The 21057-nt window shown below is 48.1% G+C and overlaps 1 protein-coding gene across 1 annotated transcript; it reads right to left on the bottom strand.

Annotated features, from left to right (window-relative positions):
• Nucleotides 1-2395: 2395 nt before the first annotated feature.
• On the bottom strand, nucleotides 2396-19057 carry Zbtb8b (zinc finger and BTB domain containing 8B). Its single transcript, XM_021637454.2, has 4 exons — nucleotides 18987-19057; nucleotides 11036-12042; nucleotides 8963-9141; nucleotides 2396-8730 (listed from the first exon to the last, which is right to left on the bottom strand). Exons 2-4 carry the CDS (start codon nucleotides 12000-12002, stop codon nucleotides 8422-8424), a joined length of 1455 nt encoding a protein of 484 aa, XP_021493129.1. The 5' UTR covers nucleotides 12003-12042; nucleotides 18987-19057; the 3' UTR covers nucleotides 2396-8421.
• Between the last annotated feature and the right edge of the window lie 2000 nt (nucleotides 19058-21057).

Raw genomic sequence — 21057 nt, 5'->3', positions numbered from 1 at the left:
CCAGGCTGGCCTGGAACTCACAGAGCTCCGCCCACCTCTGCCTCCTGAGTGCTGGGATTAAAGGCATGTGCCACGGTGCCCAGCTGAGGCTGATTTTTTTTTTTTAATGCTAGATATATCTGAAATTCTGCAGTGCTGAAGCATGTTTCTCCCACCCCAAGCTAGATTCAAACTATATGCAGCTGAAGCTAACCTTGAACTCCCGATCCTACCCCCACCTCCCACGGGCCACAGCACCTGAACCGACCGTGCCATCCGCTAAGCTACTCCTCTAGCCCTCAAGTGTGTATACTATGTCTACACACCTAAACAAAACAGGTAATTAGAACACTGCTAGTGTTCAGAGCCACCATGTTTGGGGCAAGGCAGGAAGTTTCAGCAATGACCTAAACTGCTTATAAACAGAAGTTCACTGGATGGGCTAATGGTCCTGGCAACTTAGACTGGTAAAGCGTTTGCTGAGGCTTGAAGCCTGGGTGGACGCCCACCGGCATGCTCTCAGGACCCCCTGCGGTCACCCAGCAGGCGCTCTGCCATAGCTGCTTTAATTCTTGTTTCCCTGATTACACAGAGCAAGGTCCTTAAAAGCAGGGATGGTGCTGGCTCACTGCAAAATCAGAGTCTGGCCTATAGTAAGAACCTCATAAATAATTGTTGGGTGGCTGCTGAATAAATAACCAGCCGTCCTCACTTATTGATGTGCCGGGAGCAGCTGAGGCAGGCAAGAGGAGTCAAGCCCGTCCAACACAGCGTTCGCTGGTTCCTGAGCGAGCACAGGCTTTCTTCAAACTACAATAGCGGGACCCTCGGAGGTTCCACTCAAAAATTCCCCTGTGGTAAGACATATACACATGTATAGCATATGTGCCTATGTGCACACCAATGAACAGACTCTTGGTATCCCAGGATGGCCTCAAACTTGCTATGTAGCAGAAAATGATGTTGAACTTTTTATGTTTGTTTTGTTTTTCTGTGTAGCTCTGCTATCCTGGAACTCGGGCCTCGAGCTCACAGAAATCCCCCTGCCTCTGCCTCCCAAGTGCTGGGATTAAAGACTTGTGCCACCACCACCTGGCTGATGAGTGTTTAAAAAAATTATTCTTTATGTGTATGGGTGTTTTGCCTGCATGTATGTCTGTACAACACTTCCATGCCTGGTCATTAACAGAAGAGGGTAATAGATCCCCTGGGACTGGAGTTACCGATGCTTGTGAGCTGCCAAAAATTCTATTTATGTTTCTATGTATCAGTGTTTTCCTTGGCCGGAAGAGGGTGTCAGATTTTCTGGAGCTGGAGTTACAGATAGTTGTGAGCCACCACGAGGGAGCTGAGGCTGAGTCCGACAGAAGGGCACCAGTGCTCTTAGCGCTCAGCCAGTGAACCATCTCTCTAGGCCCTGATACATGACATTAAGATTTTTCTTTATGTATTATAATGCATATTTACATATGTGTTATATATGGGTGCTTTGTCTGCATATATATCTTTTACACCAAAAAAACAGGATCAGACAGCTATGAACTTCCCTGTAGGTGCTGGGAATGGAACTCAGAACATTTGGAAGACTAGGGAGTGGGTTTTTATTTGTTTTTTTTAATTTTATTTATTTATTTTTTAAATTTTATGCACATTAGTGTGATGATGTCAGATCCCTTGGAATTGGTGCCATGTGGGTACTGGGAATTGAACCCGGATCCTTTGAAAGAGCAGGCAGTGCTCTTAGCCACTGAGCCATCTCTCCAGCCCCTTGTTTTGTTTTTTGGTTGGCTTTTCTTTTTTTTTCTTTTTTAAGGTTTATTTATTTATACAATATTCTGCCTGCATGTGTGCCCACACACCAGAAGAGGGCACCAGGTCTCATTGACAGTTATGAGCCACCATGTGGGTGCTGGGAATTTTAAATTCAGGACCTTTGGAAGAACAGCCAGTGCTCTTAATCTCTGAGCCATGTCTCCAGCTGTCTTTTTCTTAGACTTTACTTTTTATTTTATGTGTGTAAATGTTTTGCCTGTGTGGATATCTGTGTAGCTTGAGTGTGCCTGATGCCCACAGAAGTCAGAAGAGGACATCGGATCCCCTGATGGTTGTGAGCCATCATGTGGATGCTGGGAATCCTCTTCAAGAGCAGTGTGTGCTCTTAAACTCTGAGCCATCTCTCCAGCCTCATGACACTTTTTTTAAGAAGAATTTTTTAAAAATTTTATCTATTTTGACCATGTTTCCTCCTCCTCCAATTTCTCAAAGATTCTCCCTACTTCCCTACCACCCAACTTTGTGTCTTTTTAACCTCTCTCTTTAAAAATAAACAAGTAAAAGACAAATGAAAACAAAACAAGAAACATATACAAAAAAAAAAAAAAAGCTCCCAAAAACGGAGCTGGATGTGATGGTGCACACCTTTAATCCCAGCACTCCGGAAGGGAAACAGAGGCAAGAGGATCTGTGAGTTTGGGGCTAGCCTGGTTTACAAAGTGAGTTCCAGACACAGCCCATCGTGGTGTCCTCCTTCCTCCTCTCTTCCTGCTTGTCTGTCTGCTTCCCATGATTCTCCGGAACCCAAAGCCTGGGGAACCTTAGCCACGCCTACCCCATTCTGCCCTTTCCAGCTTTTAGGCCTTTTAATCAACAATCAGGAACAGTGTCTTAGGCAGGTTTACACAACAAGGATAGGGCAATGATCAGATCTTGAGGGCCAGTAATTAGCATCAAAATACAAGCATCCGAGTAACCCCCAACCCGTGTCTTACTGAGACCCTGGCAGCTACGTCTGAGGTTGTCTGTCACAGAAGACCTAAGATCCGAGGCAAAGTCCATCCTTGTGCGCTCCGTGTCCTGCACCTGAGCTTTGCCGTATGGACAGCTTCAGGGACCTCACAGAAGCATATTAACCGGTTCTTACCTGCTGCCAACTGTAGGAGCTCATGTATCGAATGTATCTAAACCTTCACGTCTGTGGAGCCCCTAGAAAGCATAGCAATACTGTTCGCTTCTTTTTTCCCCGGGAACAGAGGGTGCTCCTCAAGGAGATGGATAGTAAATGACATGCAAGCATCTGGAATGTCTCTTTTCTCCTCCTCCTCCTTCTTTTCTTGGTTTATTTGAGACAGGGTTTCTCTGTGTAGCCTTGGCTGTCGTGGACTCACTTTGTAAGACCAGGCTGGCCTCGAACGCACAGAGATCCACCTGCCTCTGCCTCCCTGAGTGCTGGGATCACAGGTCTGCACTCTACTTCTAAAGAAAAACCCTGGTTATACCCTGCAAGGTCTTCATGACAGATATTTCATAAACCCGTTACACGTCGCCAAGATGTGTATCTGAAGTGGATGTCTCCCTGTAAAATCACCAAGCTTGGTACTTGCCAAAAGCACGTAATTCTCACCCTAATACCAGGGATTTCTTCCCCCCTTTTTTCTTTATGGCACTAAGGGTTAAACCAGGGACAAGAGAAGAATGCAGAAAAATACCATCTTTCTGTACAAGGATCAGAAATCATGCACACCGTAATTTCTTCTTTTCTTCTTCCTTTTGGGGGATGGGGTCATCGGAGTCTTACTATGTAGCACTGGCTACCATGAACACTACAGAGCGCTGCCTACCTCTGCCGGAATTAACAGCATGTACCCACTACCTCTCATTTCAAGTACCACTAAATTTCATTTCAAGTTTGTATCATGAGCCCATCTATGCACTGTATCTGCTATGAGACAAAACTACCTTCTTGTAAACTTAGACTGAACATGCCAGAAAGATGCAATGATATTAACTCAGTCACTAATGGTCAGTGTTGGGCCCAACTGTGAATTTACTTATAAAAATGTCAGCATGTGCCGGGTGTGGGGGTGCACGCCTTTAGTCCCAGCAACTGGGGAGGCAGAGGTAAAGCAGGTCACTGTGAGTTCAAGGCCAGCCTGGTCTACAAAGCAAGTCCAGGACAGCCAGGGCTACACAGAGAAACCCTGTCTCGAAAACAAAACAAAGCAAAACAAACAAACAAACAAACAAAAAAGTCAACATAGATAGCCAGGGCTACACATAAAAACCCTGTCTTAAAAAAAAAAAAAGTCACCATGGGCTGCAGGTATGACTCAGTGGCATACTGTTTGCTTAGTTTCAATCCCCAGTATCATCCTAATACTTTTAAGCCATTAGCACCATGAGTTAAACGTTGAAGATACTAAGGATAATAAATACTGCTCACTGAACGTGAAAGCACACTGGAAAGGAGACCAGTTCATGCTCTGACAGCGTCCACCAAAGAAGCAGCTATTAAAAAAATGACAGGGTACACAAGCCACTTAGTATAATGTACACTGCACAAATTCCAAAAAGTCAACCAGGGATGAACAATCTGGGGCACCACAGAGAATGAGCACTATACACACACCGGCTTTACAGCCCATTTTCCTCCCCAAATTCTGCCGCTGTGAGACAGACTCATTTGACAAAAATGGCCACTTTTGCTGGTCATGATGGCCCATGCCTTTAATCCAAGCACCTGGGAGGCATAGGCAGGTGGATCTCTGTGAGTTTGGGGCCAGCCTGGTCTACAAAGTGGGTCCCAGGACAGTCAAGGCTACACCGAGAAACCCTGCCTTGAAAAACCAAAAAAGAAAAGACAAAAACTATAAAAAGAAATCAATAAGAAGGAACAAACCCCGAAACAAGAAAATGTCAGACAGGAATGAACGATTCTGGGTATGTAAACCAGAGTGAAAGACTTTTCATTTGTTCTTTCTTCTCTTTCTTTCTTTCTCTTTCAGGTTTTTCTCTTAGATATTTTCGAGTAACTCTGTGGGTGTGAGTGTGCACATGAGTGCAGGTGCCCCAAGGGAGGAGAGGCATCAGATGCGCATAAAGTTGCAGAGACAGGCAGCCTCAGGCTGGGAACCGAACTTGGCTCCTCTGCAAGAGCAATAAGGGCTCTTAAGCACTAAGCCATCTCTCCAGCCTCTCCGTTTTATTTTTTGAAACAGGCCGTAGTTGGCCTGGAACTCATTAGGTAAACCAGGCTGGCTTCCACCTCACAGAGGTCCACCTGCTTCTGCCTCTGGAGTGCTGGGATCAAAAGTGCAGGCCACCATGCCCTCTGACACAACTTCTTAAGAACTTGTTTTGTAGCTGAGGTTGACCTGAAACTCCTGATCCAAAGGTCCTCCTCTTCCCTATCCCTCTTCCAGGTGTTTCCCACCATACACGGCTGAATTTCGAAGTTTCTAGATCATAAACCGACATCAGGCACTGGGCAAACTATGAAACGTCTGGTCTCAGAAACAGACCACAAAATGAAGACCATCATGAAAGATCATTTAAAACAAAACAAAACACCCCGCTTTATATCTAGCACTTCTCAATCTTGGTACTACTGATTTTTAAACTTTTATATTTAAATGATATATTTCTGCTACCTCCTCAGAACCAGGCTCTCACAAGTGTGCACCAACATATCCCCCATTGAAAAACAGCTAATATTTTTAAGTTTTTGTAAGTTTTATCTTAGGTATATGAGTGCTGCATCTGCATGTACACCTGCATGCCAGAAGAGGGCGCCAGATCTCATTACAGATGGTTGTGAGCCACCACGAGGTTGCTGGGAATTGAACCCAGGACCTCTGGAAGAGCAGCCAGTGTTCTTAACTGCTGAGCCATCTCTCCAGCCCCAACAACTAATATTTTTGTCTTAGGCAAGAAAAGTATTTCTGGACCCTGATAATAGATTTGTAGCCCAGCAAGGTGGCGCACACCCTATAATCCCAACACTCAGACAGCAGCAGGCAGATCTGAGTTTGAGGCCAGCCTGGTCTACAAGGTAAGTTCCAGGACAGCCAGGGCTACACAGAGAAACCCTGCATCAAACAAACAAAAAATAAAAGTCAATTTGTAACTTGATCTAGTGAGTTAATGTGTTTTGCAATGCTGAGGACTGCATCCATGCCCTAGCATTGCAAGGAAAGTGCTCTATCATTGAGCCACATCTTAGCTTCTTTATTTAGTTTGTTGTTGTTTTATTTTCCTTTTATTTTTCTTCTTTTTTGTTTTGTTTTCCAAGACAGGGTTTCTCTACGTAGCCCTGGAACTCCCTCTGTAGACTAGGCTAGCCTCGAACTCGGAGAAACTCCTGTGTCTGCCTCCCAAGTACTGGGATTAAAGACGTTTGCCGCCACCACCCAGATAATGTAGTCTTTTTTTTTTTTTTTTTTTAAGATGACATGTGATAAAAGACTGGCTTTTAAAACTCTCAAACCTTTGACTTATTTTAAAACTTTTTCTTTGTGTTTTTGAGATGGTCTCACTATGTATCAGTGACTAGCCTGGAACTCACTATATAGACCAGCTTAGCCTTGAACTCATAGAGATTCGCCTGCCTCTGCCTCGTGAGTGCTGCCGTGATTAATAAAGGCATGTGCCACTACGCCTGTCTGGTATTAGTCTTTATGTGACGGGGCTCACTAGGGAGCCACGCCTGAGCTGGTCCATGCCTTGTTCAAGAAGACAAAGCCACTAACCAGGTGTGGACATCACAGCAGCATAAAGCATCACCACAGGGGGCCAGAGAGAGGTTAAGAGCACCGTCTGCTCTTCCACAGGTCCTGGGTTCGATCCCAGCAACCACACAGTGGCTCCCAACCGTCTATACTGGGATCTGATGCTCTCTTCCGGCATGCAGATAGAGCATTCACATACGTAAAATAAACTTTTAAAAAAGTGTCACCACAGCTTCAGAGTACTGTCCCAGGACTTAAAACACCTTTCCAGGGGCACAGTATTTAAGTCTATAAGAGAGCACTTGCCCAACAAGTCCTGGATACAGCACCTGCCACTGAGGAAACCAAAACCAAATGAAATCAAAAGACTCTGCTTTCTTAATGCAGTTTACCATTTTCCTTATAACTTATTTTATTTTATGTGCATTGCTGTAAGGGTGTCAGATCTCCTGGAACTGGAGTTACAGACCGTTGTGAGCTACCACGTCATTGCTGGGAACTGAACCCAGGTTCGCAACCTCTGCTCTTAACTGCTGAGCCATCTTTCCAGCCTCTTCGCTTTCTTTCTTTTTTTTTAAATGGCTTCTTTTTTCGTGTAGACCACACAAAATTAGGTATCTGTTTATTGCAGTACTAGGATTGGACCCAGGCCCTTCCTAATGACAGGCAATGGACTGTATCTCCAGTGGTGCATACCTTTAATTCCAGACCCTTGCGAAGCAAAGGCTGTCACATCTTTGTGAGTGCGAGGCCAGCCTGGTCTACATAGTGAGATCCAGGGCAGCCAAGGCTACACAGAGAGACCCTGTCTCAAAACAAACCAACCAACCAACCAAGAAAGGCTTTAACTCTTCAAAGACCAGACAAACCAATTTATAAAAGCTTCCTGTTTAGTTATTGTTCAAGAGGCAGAAAGACGGGTGACCTCACTGCCTTTTGAAACTGTATTGAAATTAAGGAAGACAAGGGGATATTTTTTTTAAGTCCACTCTGGATACTTTAACACAAGGAAAGCCTAGGAAGGTGGCTCCTAGCATAGCACACCCTTCATCCACTGTCTTTCCTGTCATTTGACACTTTGTGACCTGGCTGCAGTGTGGGTGCAAAAGCAGGCTGGCTTAAAACCTGTTCCAGCCAGCTCCTTCCTTCTAGAAAATCTTCTGAAAGCCGAATGACCTAGAAATAGCACGTTAGTCAGGTGTGCGCTTCCCCCAACTAAAGTCTGGGCATAAGCGAGGTGAAAGAGTGCCAGCGGGACATACATTTCCAGGCTGCCCTGAGAGGACTCTTGGAAATGACTAAGAAAAGCAGGGGAGCATTTTGAGCTTCGCCCAGACGACTTGTTTTAAAAGCTCAGAACAGGGTATTTGTGTGTATAGAATTGTCAATAGCAGAACAGACAGGGACACTTCCCCGCCCTGGCTCACAGGCTCTTTTGAGGGGCTCATTTAACTTCCTTCAGTTGGGCAAGCAAGGGGGCCCTAACGGACTCGCAATTCATCTCAGTGTTTGTGTCACATAGCTCAGGGCCTTTGGAAGCACAGTCTAACCATGACCACGTAGTCGGCGCAGATCCCCAGAATTCTCTATGAAACGCCCTGCAAGGGAGGGTGTCCTGACGACATATTCTTGCCGCCTCTTCAGAAGCAGGCTCCCCCCAGAGTCAGCTCCTCAGCAGGAAAGTGAGGAGGCCTCAAGGCCAACCTTGATGCGCTCAGAACCAAGGAGGGGCCAACAAACCCCTCGGGACCCACCCGAAAACCTCAATCAGTCTTCGGAGCCCCAACACCCAGCCTCCATCGCACACGTAGCCTAACCAAAGTGACAGGACTGCGGGCAGACAATCCCCGACTTTCACAGTCAAACAAGCGGTGCCTGTCACCGTAAGAACGAGCAGTTAACACCAAAACCTCACAGCCGATCCCGGGCGGCTGCAACGTCAGCGCCGCTCGGCCGGGAGAGCGTGGGGCCGAGGGTGCGGCCCGTCGTCGGCCTCCTCCGCCGCGGGGTCGTTCTCCTCGCCGGACTCCACGTAGATGGGCCAGTCGTCCGTGTCGCTCTTCTCGTGGCTTTCGGAAGACGCCTCCGCCAGGCTAAGGTTGACCGGCACCAGCTCCTCCTCCTCGTGAGCGTCTGTGACGCAGGTGCAGCTGTCACACAGCCCGAAGCGCCGCAGCCCCTGCGACAGGTGGCTCGTGAAGGTCCTTCGGCAGCCTTTGCAGATCATTGGGCGGTTGGATCTGTGGACCTGCCGCGAGGGGACAAGCGTCACCGAAATAAAGGGGTCGGGGGCTGGGGGGGGGGGGCTGGAGAGGTGACCCAGCGGTTCAGAGCGCTTGCTGGGCAGACGGAAGTTAACAGGTGCTGGTTGGGGGTGGTGGTGGGGGGATTGGGGATACACCTTACATCTCCAGGGGACGGAGATGTGAACCGGGCCCGCCCTCCTGTTAGGAAGGAAACACACCCTGGCTGACACTTACGCTCAGGGCATGGCTCCGAAGGTGCTCCTGGCGCGTGAACCTCTTGCCGCAGGTCTCACAGGGATAAGGCCGCTCGCCCGTGTGGGAGCGGATGTGCCGCTTGAGGATGCCCTTCTGTTTGGCAGTGTAGGGACAGAAAGGACACTTGTGGAGCTTGATGGGAACCACCAGCACGTCACCTGAGGAACCCGACAGACCCAGTTAGCTGTAAGTAGCCACAGCCACCCTTCAGGGTGGGACTGGGAAACCCCATCACCCCGGACAGAGAGGCCATGGGTAAGACTCCACCGGCTAGGAGGCAGCAAGACTGACCAGCATGCACAAGCTCTGCTTTGTCTGGCTCCCGGGAGGTCAAAGGTCAGGTCAGCTGATTGGGCTCCCCACCCCTACCCCTTCCCTATGCCTGAAGATTGAACTCAGGGCTGGGAGTGTGGGACACAGATGTTCTTTCACCAAGCCTCAGCCCCACCCACCCAGCTTGGCTTTTCAGCGTGAGCTTTAATGGCTGACACATTTTTCCAGCCCATGACAGGTTTTTGCTGTTGCCTAAGATTTACTCTTTATTTTATTTTCATTCATGGAAACGCGCACGTCTGTGTATTAATGCCACGTGTGGACAGGTACCCGTGGGGGCCAGAAGAAGGTGTCTCCTTGGACCGGAAGTTATAAGCCACCCGCCATAAATGCTCTGGGACCAAGCCTGGGTCCTCTGGAAGGGCAGTCTCAACCCCTGAGCCGCCTCTCCAGCCCCACGTCAGTGAGTTTTACAAATATTCTGTGGCACCCCAAGTTCATTTCTGTGTCCTCCGCAGGCAGCTCCACTGTAACACACAGCGTGGTTCATCCCGGCGTGAGCCGTGAACAGCCAACCAACATCCTGGGCTATAAAGACCAATCACCGTGCAAAAGAAACAACACACGGGTTCTCACCCGGAAGCACCAGGAAAACCACCCAGGCACGCTTATTAGAGAAGCACTAAGTGGCACCCAGTGTGCCAGCCCTGATCTTCTCAAACCCACAGGCCCATCATTAAAGCCAGGAGCGGCAACGGTGGCTCCGTCCCAAGAACCGGAGGGCCACCGTGCTGTGCTGATTTAAATGAGCAACGTTCTCCAGAGGCTCATGTATGTGACCCCTGGGTCTCCGGTCGGTGGTACTGTTTGGACATAGTGCCTGGCAACCCGATTCTTTAAAGATTAAGTAGTTTACGTGGGAATAGAGGAAAAGCTATGTGGGAATACGATCGCCATAAGGCAGAATAAATTTTTTGTTCCAGGGTGTTTAGGTTTTAAACATGATGAACCTTCCCATTCCGTTTTTTTTGTTGTTGTTGTTGTTGTTTTTGGTTTTTCAAGACAGAGTTTCTCTGGGTAGCCCTGGCTGTCCTGGAACTCTCTTTGTAGACCAGGCTGGCCTTGAACTCACAGAGCTCCTCCTGGCTCTGCATGCGACACCAGGCCTGGCTCTTGAGGGCCTGATTTGAATCCTCACCACCTTTGAAAAGCTGGGCTTGGCTACACACGCCTGTACTCCTAGGGAAATGGCTGGATCCCTGGGGATCCAGCCAGCCTAAGCAAAATTAGCAAGCCCTAGGCCGTCGAGAGACCCTGTCTCAAAAACCAAGGCAGGGGCTACAGAGGTGGATGAGCAGTTTAGGGCCCTGGCTGCTTTCAGAGGACCTAGGTTCAATTCCCAACATGCATGAGGCGGCTCACAACCATCGGTGACTCCTGTCCTTGCAGAGCCAACACCTTCTTCCGGCCCCTGCACATATATGATGTACAGACATACACGCAGGCAAAAATGCATACATGTGAAGTAACATAAAATAATTTGTAATTAAAAACAAGGTGGTGGACATCTCTTGTACAATACCTCATACCTCTGCTTCCCTCATGCACGCGCACACACAGACGCGCTACACAAAGAAAGGTTGTTTTATCTACGGGAAGCGCCCAGTGGATACCTAGGGTAGCACTGGTGGCCCCAGCCATGATGTAGTGGTAGCAACGGTGGGATGATGGGCGAACGCAAGGCGCAGAATGCACTGAACACTGGTAACCAGAACTCACCTGAGTCCTCTCTATACCAGTCATTCTGACCATCCATCACCGAACTCATGGCCACTCCTGCGCCTTCCAGTCTTCCCTCCAAACCCTGAGAGAGGGGATGCTCTGAGTCCTCTTTGCTCTGGACAGCACCGCTGCGCAGGAGGGCCTCCAGGAACTGCTTCACGTGGTAGCTGCCGTAAGTCAAATCTAAGGCCTGGTGACTGGGCAGGGCTTCCTCCGCCGGCACCAGCGGGGTGCCATACTGCAGCTGTTCGCCAGCCTCCGCCTCCGCTCCGGCAACACCAAACTCCACCTTAGGTTCAACCCGTCTGGGCACAATAGAAAGGTCACCGTCAGAGACCCCAGCGCCCTGGCTGTCTTTCAGCACCAGCTCCAAGGGACGGCACTCTTCACAAGGGGACGCTCTTGTACAGTCCACGCTCCCCTCTCCCTCCATCGGGGAGGAGACAAAGCTCTTGGCACCACAGGAAGTGCCCTCCAGTCCTGAACTCGGACTTCCACCGTCTAGCTGATGAGCTGCAGCAGCGGCCGCCGCCGCCGCAGCCGCCGCCGCCACGGCTGCGGCCACCGCAGCCTCCTTCTCCATCTTCCGGCATATGTCGAGGGACGACCTGATGTATGCCTTGCAGAAGTTGACCACGTCGTTCATCTGCAGGTAGCTGGCAGCTGACATAACTTCAATCACGTTCTCGCCACACAGGTCCAGCTTCCCGGAGTAGAGGAAGTCTAAGATGGTGGAGAAGGCGTCGGAGGTGACAATGTCCAAGGAGGCTGTGCTGTGCCGCCCGCTGTCCTGAATGTAGTGGATGAGCACGGCACGGAAGTAGCCACTGTTAGCAAACAGAATGTTCCTGTGGGCCTTGAAGATGCGCCCTTCCACGATGATGCTGCAATCACAGAAAAAGTCCCTTTTCCGCTGCTCATTCAACTCCCCCAAGAGCTTGGCGCAATAGGACTGCGCCTCCATCTCTCCACCAGCCGCTGCTGCCCTGGCGGGGCCTGGAGCTCTGCCAAGATTTTTTTTATTGAAGTTAATTCATGCATTCCAACCTTACGTATAAGCTGTTCTCACTGTGTCTGGTTCTTTTTTTTCTGTTGTCCAGGCTGGCCCTGAATTTTCTACGCAGCCAAGAATGATCCTGAACTCCTGGGGCGGGTCACCATTGCCAGTTTATGTGGTGCCTGAACCCAGTACTTCCTGCGTGCAAGGCAAACTACTCTACCGCCCGATCAATATCCCTGGCTTCAGCTTGTTCATGCAGATCAGATGTTATATTTAAGACCACTGCTTCTGAGCTGGAGGGATGACTCAGCGGCTAAGAGCGCTTGCTGCTCTTGCACGGGCTGTGGGTTCAGTTCCCAGCACCCACATGCAGGTCTCTCCCGTCCTTAACCCCAGCGCCGGGGGATCCCAAACCTCACTGACTTCCACGGGGCACCCGTTGTGCTGGAACCCACAACATACTCACAGGCAAAACACTCACATAAAGTAAAACAAATAAATCTAAAAAAGAAATGATTATTTTTAAACCAAACTACAAGGTCAGCGGTGTTTTCACGATGTAGACAGAAAACAGTCTAACAAAGAGCAGTGATAGCAGAGTGATTGTGTTTTGCGTGGATTCTTTCTATGTTTATTCAGGAGGCTGAGGTAGGCAGATCAGGAGTTCGGGACCAACCTGGGATACAGAATGAGACCCTGCCTATAAATAAATGGGGGTGGGAGATACCGCTCAGTGATTAAGAACACTGGCTGCTCTTCCAGAGGCCTAGAGTTCGGTTTCCAGCACCCACACTGGGCAACACACAACCACTCATAACTCTGGCTCCAGGGGATTCAACGCCCTCTTTTGGTCTCCATGGGCACTCATATACATAAATAAAATGTCTTCTAAAAAAAACGTAAAAATAACCGGCTGGGCAGTGGTGACACATGACTTTAATCCCAGCACTCAGGAGGCAGAGGCAGGTAGATTTATCAATTTGAGGCCAGCCTGGTCTGCAGAGTAACAGCCCCGGGGCAACCAGGGCTACCCAGAGGGACCCTGTCTCAAAAACAAAAAATAAAATAGAAACAACCATAATTTTAGCACTTGAGAGGCAGAGAGAAGATGAGGAGTGGTTATCTCTGATGTTGTTCACACTTATTTATCTACATTGTGTGTACATATGTATGTACATACGTGTGTAGGTATGTATGTATGTATATGGGCATGTGGGTGTCATGGTGTGCATGCAGAAGTCAATTCTGACCATGTGGGTTCTGGAAATGGAAATCATATCATCAGGCCCAGTGGCAAGCACCTTTACACTCTGAGCCATTTCATCATTCCCAAGGTTGTTTTTGACTTCACAGAGAGTTCAATGCCAGCTTGGGCCAGCATCGAGGTCCTGTCTCAACAAAGGTTGGGCATGTGGCTCAGTTGGCCGAATGCCTGCCTAGCACTCATGAAGGCCTGGGTTCCATTCCCAGACCCTCATAAACTGGGGGTAGTGGCAGATGCCAGCACTAGTAAGGCAGAGGCAGGAGGATGAGGAATTCAAGGCCATTGTCAGCTATACAGGTAGTTCCAAGTTAGCCTGAAAAATTAGACCCTATCTTAAATAAATAATACATTTTTGTAAGTCCTAATTTTGTCCCTATTTTTTCAATATAGAAATCAAAGATAAGGAATAACTAAGCTGTGACACAGCTAGAGTCTATGTCTAGAGTCGATAGATCATAAGCACTGCATTTTACTCTTATAAAATGAATAAATAAATTAATTTTACAAAAAGGTTCAAGTGGTACAGTTTCCTTCCCAGTATCCCAGCCTAGGATTAGAGATTAGCTAGTGGCCTCAGCTCGTATCTTGTGGAGAAAATGGTAGATTCCTTGGCCTGTCAGCACACCAGCCCCCTTCTAAGGCTGCTATGGAATCATTCTTCCCCTGCACCTGGCCAATGTGCAAGCAGGTCCCATCCAGCTCAGCTTCCAGGTATGCAGGCTGTCAGAGAGGCTACAACAGTCAATGCATCTTACTCTCTGACCATCAGGGATGGATTCAGAAATGGCGCAGCGGCTTGATCAGAGCCCATGAAAAGCACTGGGACCTTTGTCAGGCTTCTGAAAGAGGCTCGCTGCTCTGTGAGCTCACAGAAAGCGAAGAACAACGCAACGCTGTGCCGCCAGAGGAGCCAGCCTCACAAAGGTGACAGCTGACGGGAACTGGGGACACTAGCTAAGCCCTACCTAGCTCAAGCTGTGCCCAAACCAATTAAGCCCCTCTTTTGCCTTAGCTTCGCTCAGTGGCTCCTTCCACTATCCTTGGTTAACGCCTGCCACTGTTACAGTCCTGGCCCTCTCCCTCAGAAGATGGCAAGCTCTTTAAAGGCATGGACGTGTCTTATTAAATCTGACAGCCCTCACAGCACCTGGCAGAGCACTTTGGTTAAGGAGCATTTGCTAAATTAAAAAAACAACAAAAACAACAACAACAACAACAAAAACATGCTCCTGGGGCTGGAGAACTAGCTGAGAGGTTAAGCGCACTGCTTGCTCTTCCAGAGGTCCTGAGTTCAATTCCCAGCAACCACATGGTGGCTCACAACCATCTATAATGAAATATGGTGCCCTCTTCTGGTGCACAGGTGTACATGCAAGCAGAACATTGTATACATAAAAAAATTAATAAATCTTAAAAAAAAAAAAAACATGCTCCTATTTTTAAATGCTAGGCAGAACAAGAAAATCAAGCTTAGGATCTTCCTGGTGGTGAGGAAAATGGAGGGGCTAGCCTTCTGCCTCAAGCATGCCTTTCCTCTCCCCTCAAACCACAAACATCCATCAGCCACTCCTTCCTTTACCTGCTGACCCACTGCAGTCCTGATGGTAAATATAGTCAGCTCTTGTAGAATGCAGCTTCTACACCGTGGACTAAAAATATTTGAGGGGAGAAAAAGCAAAGCTGTGTGTGTGTGTATATATACATTTTTTTAAGTGGGGGGAGGTAGGAATTCTGATGGGCATATATACCACTGTATTCATGTGAAGGTCAGACGACAACTCTTGAAACTTGGTGCTCTCCTGCCACACAGGTTCCTGGAATCAAACCCAGGTCTTCAGGACTGGCAGCAAGCTATACTGAACCGTACTGATCCACTGAGCTGTACTGACCCACTGAGTCCAAATCCTATACTTCAAGTTCATCTTAAACTCAACAAAATTATAATTAAAAAAAATTCTTATCCAAAGTAGTTAAGTAAACACTACAGTTTAAAAGGAAGGGCACAGTCTTGTATCTGTGGGTTTTGGGGTTTTTTTTGTTTTTTGTTTTTGTTTGTTTTGTTTTGTGTGTGTGTGTGTGTGTGTGTTTTGTTGTTTTTTGAGGCAGGGTTTCTCTGTGTAGCCCTGGCTGCCCTGGAATCACTCTGTAGACGAGGCTGGCCTTGAACTCACAGAGATCTGCCCGCCTCTGCCTTTGGCAGACAACATTCTTGTTATAATTACTTGTAGCAAGGATTAGTGTCTCAAAATACTTTGTCTAATTCCCATTTTGCCTCTGAACTTTTCCCTTTGGCCTTACCCCCTTGAACATGCAGAGAGCAAACATACTACACGTTATGACACGGGTATTCCCACTGCTCTTCTAGTCAATTCCCAAATAAACTATTTAATCTTTAAAGATTGTTGGGCTGAAGAGATGGCTCAGTGGTTAAGAGCACGGGCTGCTCTTGCAGAGGACCCAGGTTCAATTCCCAGCACCCACATGGTGGCTCACAACAGTCTATAACTCTAGTTCCAGGGGAGCCAATGCTTTCTTCTAGCTTCTGTAGGTGCCCGGAACACGTGTGGTACATAGACACACACCCAGGCAAAATACCCATACAAAAAAATTAAATTTAAACATTTAAAAAGGCACAATCACGTAGAACCATCTCTTGTCAACTGAAAATGTCACCAAAATATATATATATATAAAAAAACAACAACAAAGACAAAAAAGAAAAAAGCACAAGATCTAACAAATTATAGTGTGTGTGTTTACGCATATATAGTGATTTTTTTTTCTGGAAAATTATACAAGAAAGATACAACAGTAGAGGTATTTGGGATAAGAAGGATGCTAATGGACTCTGAGCTTTCACTCTATACTTTCCTGATCAGGTGTGGGGTAGTCCCAGCCATGGAAGGATGAGGCAGGAGGATCACTTGGTATGTAGTAAGACAAGACTTCTTTACTCCGCCCAGCTGGTCCCTGGGCTCCGCCCCCCGGGCTGTGCCGGAAGCCAGTACTTCTCACCGAGCAGCAGCTGAGCGAGCACCGCTCTCACACACGTTTCTCCGCATTTTGGATCCACCCAAGGTTCCCATTCAATTCAACCGTCACTAAGTACTGGGCCAGGGAGATGGCTGAAAACGTAAAAGCACTTGCTACCAAGCCTCATGGTCTGGGTTTGAGGCTCAGGATTCAAATGGTAGACGGAGAGGACCAATTCCTAAAAGCTGTACTCTGACCTCCACGTGAATATGCACACACGAATGAATGAATGAATGAATGAATGAATGAATGAATGAATGAATGAGCAAATAGTGATTTTTAAAAATTAAAGCCAAGCCAGACAGTGGTGGCCCACATCTTTAATCCCAGCACTGGAGAGGCAGAGGCAGGTGGATCTCTGAGTTTGAGGTCAGGCTGGTTTACGGAGTGAGTTCCAGGACAGCCAGGGCTACAGAGAAAAACCCTGTCTTAAAAAAATAAAATAAAAATAAAAAAATAAGGGGCCGGAGAGATGACTCAGCAGTTAAGAGCACTGACTGAGTTCCTGAGTTCAATTCCCAGCAACCACAAGGTGGCTCACAACCATCTTTAATGAGATCTGATGCCCTCTTTTGGTGTTCAGACCCACATGTAAGCAGAGCATTGTATACATAATTTAAAAATAAAATAAAATCTTAAAAAAACCACAAATAAATAATAAAAATTAAAACTTAAAACTAATAGCTGGGTGAAGGTATCACATGCCTTTAATCCCAGGATTTGAGAGGCCAAGGGAGGCAGATCTCTGAGTTTAAGGCCAGCCTGGTTTGCAGAGTGAGTTCCAAGACGGCCAAGGCTGTTGTTACAGAAAAACCCTGTCTGAAAAAAAAAAAAAAAACAAAAAAACCAAAGGTGCTGAGTTTAATTCCCAGCAACCACATGATGGCTCACAACCATCTATCATGAGATCTGGTGTCCTCTTCTGGCCTGCAGGCATACATGAAAGCAGAACATTATATAAATAATAAATAAATATTAAAAAAAAAAAAAAGAAACAAGACCCTGTCTCCAAAACAAAACAAAACACCAAAAAAAAAAAAAGTTACTATGTATATTTCCTGACAAAAGGAAGCTATCAGAACAGCAAAATTAAACAAATCCAGTGCACATCCCCAAAGAGACTGTCGACATTATGTAATACAAACTCCTTAAAGATCCTTAAGGGAATCCTAGCCAGGCTACAAGGCTCTCTTTGAGCAAAAGCCAAAAGCAGGGGCTGGAGAGTTGGCTCAACAGTGAAAGCGGAAATACTGATTTCCAAAGGATCCGAGTCCAATTCCCAGCACCCGAGTCTGGTAGCTCACAACTGCCAGTTACTCCAGCTCCACAAATGTGTCCACACATGTGGCCTCAGCGGGCAGCAGCATTCCAAAGCCGAGACCCACACACATACATTAGAAACAAGAGGGGGAAAAAAAAAAGCCGGGCAGTGGTGGCGTGTGTCTTTAATTCCAGCACTCCAGAGGCAGAGGCAGGCGGATCTCTGTGAGTTCGAGGCCAGCCTGCAAAACAAAGAGAGTCCGGGACAACCAAGGCTATTACACAGAGAAACCCGTCTCAACCTCCCCCTCCCAATAAACCCCAAATCCCTGAACCTTCTCGCTACCTCCCATTTACCCCCATTTGTTTGCCTTGTTTGTTTTGAGATAGAGTCTGGCTATGTAGACCAAGCTAGTCTTGAACTCACTCCCACCCTCCTGCCTCTGCCTCCCCAGTGCAGGTGTCTACCACCATTGCTGGCCAGACCCCTCTTTCTGACAACTCTCCACCGGTTCCACCAACCTGAGAATAAAAACTGCTCAATTACTAGAATTCCCTGCGCATCATTCATGACGAAGCATTAAGCACGTTCATTTTAGCCTCATACTAACGCAGTGCAGAATATTTTCATTTTTCAGAGGGGGGAAATCTGGGCTCCAAAGATACAGATTACATGTCCAGGATTTAGAATCCATAGTCAACTGATTCCAGACAGGCAATCCTCTACCAATGTTTACCGATCTCCCCGGGTCCAGCACTAGACGGGGAAGCCACTCCCCTCTCTGACCCATGGAAAGGAGGGAAACCAACAGAAGAGTTTCCATTTGCAGGGAGAGAATTTCTGACCAATTGCCATCTTTGGTTTCCTGCTCAATTGCTCTCAAGACAGAAGGAACATCCAGTTCCATCCAGTGTCAGACGACCTGAGGAGGCCACTGGAACCCGGTACTGGACACAGTCCCTGGTGTCTCGGTGTGGAAACCGAGGCCTTGCCTCTCCCATATCTTCACATCAGCAAAATGACCATGGCCGAGGCGGACACTGGCTCAGCCTGGCCAAGCCCTGCGCCTGGGTATCGTTCAGGATCAGAAAGAGCAGAAGCCAGAACGCCCACCTGGACCGTGAGGGGTGGGTCACCCACAACCAGGGAGGGTGGGGCATGTGTCTCGGGGTCCACCCGCCCCAGGCAAGAAGAGGGAGGGTCTGCCCCTGTGGGAGACTCCCGCGCAGCCGGGGTCCAGGGAGTTGCTGGGCCAGACGGCCCAAAGCTGGCCGGGAAAGGCACCGTGCCTGCTACCCACACCTGGTCCCCTGAGCCAGGCTCCGGAGGTGTCCCCAACTTTCCCCAAAACCAAAAAAGCCGCGGCGCGGACCGGATGCTGGCTTCTCACCTGGCACCGGGTTCCAGCCGCCGCCCGCGAGCTGCGCGTACGGACACGCCCCCCTTTCATTCACCTGCGCCCCTCCGGTGAGAGGCGGGGGAGATGGCCAATGGTGGGGGACCGTGGGCCGGGGAAGGCGGGTCCTCTAGCCAGCAGGTTCGTCAATGGTCCGGGCACCCACCTCTGGAGGATGCGCTCTGAAGAATCCAGCGTTCACGGGGTGATGGGAGTTGTGGTCTCAGCACTCTGGCTTAAGGAAACAGCTAGTGGACAAAACTACAAGTACCAAGATGCCCAAAAGGCTAAGCGCTTGAAAGAATGAAAGGGGGAAAAAAAAAGCCCTATATGGGGCTGGAGAGGTGTTCAGCAGTTACGAGACTGTACCGATCCTGCATAGGGCCTGGGTTCAGTTTCCAGCCATATCAGTCTGCTCAAGACCACCTGTAACTTCAGCTCCAAGGAATCTGACTACCCCTTCTGGCCTGGGGCCATCTGCATGCACATAGCCGCACACACACATCCCGGGCACAGAATTTCCCTAAAAATGTTCGAAAGACAAAATAAATATAAGCAGATTTAATTTATTTATTTAAGATTTTACCCACTGAGTAAGTGATTTCTGCGTAAGCATGAAGTTGGAATTTGGATCCCCAGGACACAGAGCACATAAAGATCAGGTGTGGCACGGAGGGGAAGATGGGGGAATCCCAGGGGCCTGCTGGCCAGCCGACCTAGCCAAAATAGTAAGTTCAGCAGGAGACGCCATCTTAAAAAATGGGCACGGTGATAGAGGAAGACACCTGCTATCTCCAAATTCGTGTAGTACACACCTTTAACCCAAGAGCTCCCTGTTTTCTGTAAACAAGCACTTGTGCCTAGCTCAGCCCTAGCACACACCTTTAATCCAAGAGCTTTCTGTAAATAGGACTAAATAAAGTTAACCCTCGGTCAAGAGACAGAGCAAGCAACCAGTTTGACAGGAAACATGGGGCGGGGCGGGGCGGGGCGGGGGGGGAGGGGAGTGAGAGGATGTCCGGAGGACAGATAGGGGAAGAAGAACTTGAGGACCTGACAGATGGTCTGGGTTAGAAATAGGGACAGGAAGTAGAAAGGAGGGACATTGAATTGAAGGGTATTTAAGACAGCGTGGAGAAGGAGTGAGAGTGCTTTCCTCTTGGGACTTGAGCTGAGCAGGAAGGGCTTTTAATAAATTCTGGAAAGTCAGCTGAGTAGGAAGATTAGCTGGGTGCCTTCTCTGCTTCTCTGAGCTAGTAGGTTTTCACCCCAGCATCTGGCTCCTGGGTCTTTATTCGTAAAAGCGAACGCTAGGGATTTTCTTCTTTCTTTATAACCACACCCGCTCTCCTTTCTCTAGTCCCCTTGGCTCCTCCACACCTAACTCCTTCCTACTATCAGTCCCAACCATAGGCCCTTAGGCATCGGACGATTCGGCAGCCCTGAGGCCATGAAGTGGCTATTAAAGCTTTTGGTAACACTTCTCTGTCCTGGATAAAGACTGTTTTGTATTTCTATCCCAGACCATCTGCCAGGTCCTCAAGTTCTTCCCCGTTCTCTTTCCTGCAGGGAGATTTTTGTTTATTGCAGATGAATGTTCATACTTCTAACAGGTGGCAAACTTTTCAGGCTTTTTTTTTTTTTTTTTTTTTTAAGCTATGGCTCAAAGAAATAAACCTGCTTTACAGACTTTATTAACTGCTATCTCTGCAGTGTGGATTTCAGGGCAGAAACTTCAGCATACTCCCAAAATAAAAACCCTCTAAGCAACTTAACTTTATTTTCTGTCCATCTATATCTGTCCCAGCCGACTTTTACTTCTCTGACAGACACTATCCAGCCTTGCAACTGCTACAAAACCAGCTCATTTTTTGGGCCTCAGTGGTCTCGAAAAACCAGCAAGCCCTTATATTAAAGGCCCCTGTAAACCAGTCCAACCAAGTGAATGAGGGAATTAAAGGCTTTCACAAGCTGGCTACCCACTGCAGCCTCCAAGGGCAGACTCCTGTGCTGGGCTCTCCGTCTGCTCTTCCTTGGGCCCCTGGCTTCTACCCCATCTCAGCCC

Source organism: Meriones unguiculatus, chromosome 3 (genome assembly GCF_030254825.1).
Source record: "Meriones unguiculatus strain TT.TT164.6M chromosome 3, Bangor_MerUng_6.1, whole genome shotgun sequence".
In the NCBI taxonomy this organism is placed as follows: Eukaryota; Metazoa; Chordata; class Mammalia; order Rodentia; family Muridae; genus Meriones; species Meriones unguiculatus.
The sequence above is the reverse complement of the archived record's forward strand: the minus strand, read 5'-3'. Positions and strand labels throughout refer to the sequence as shown.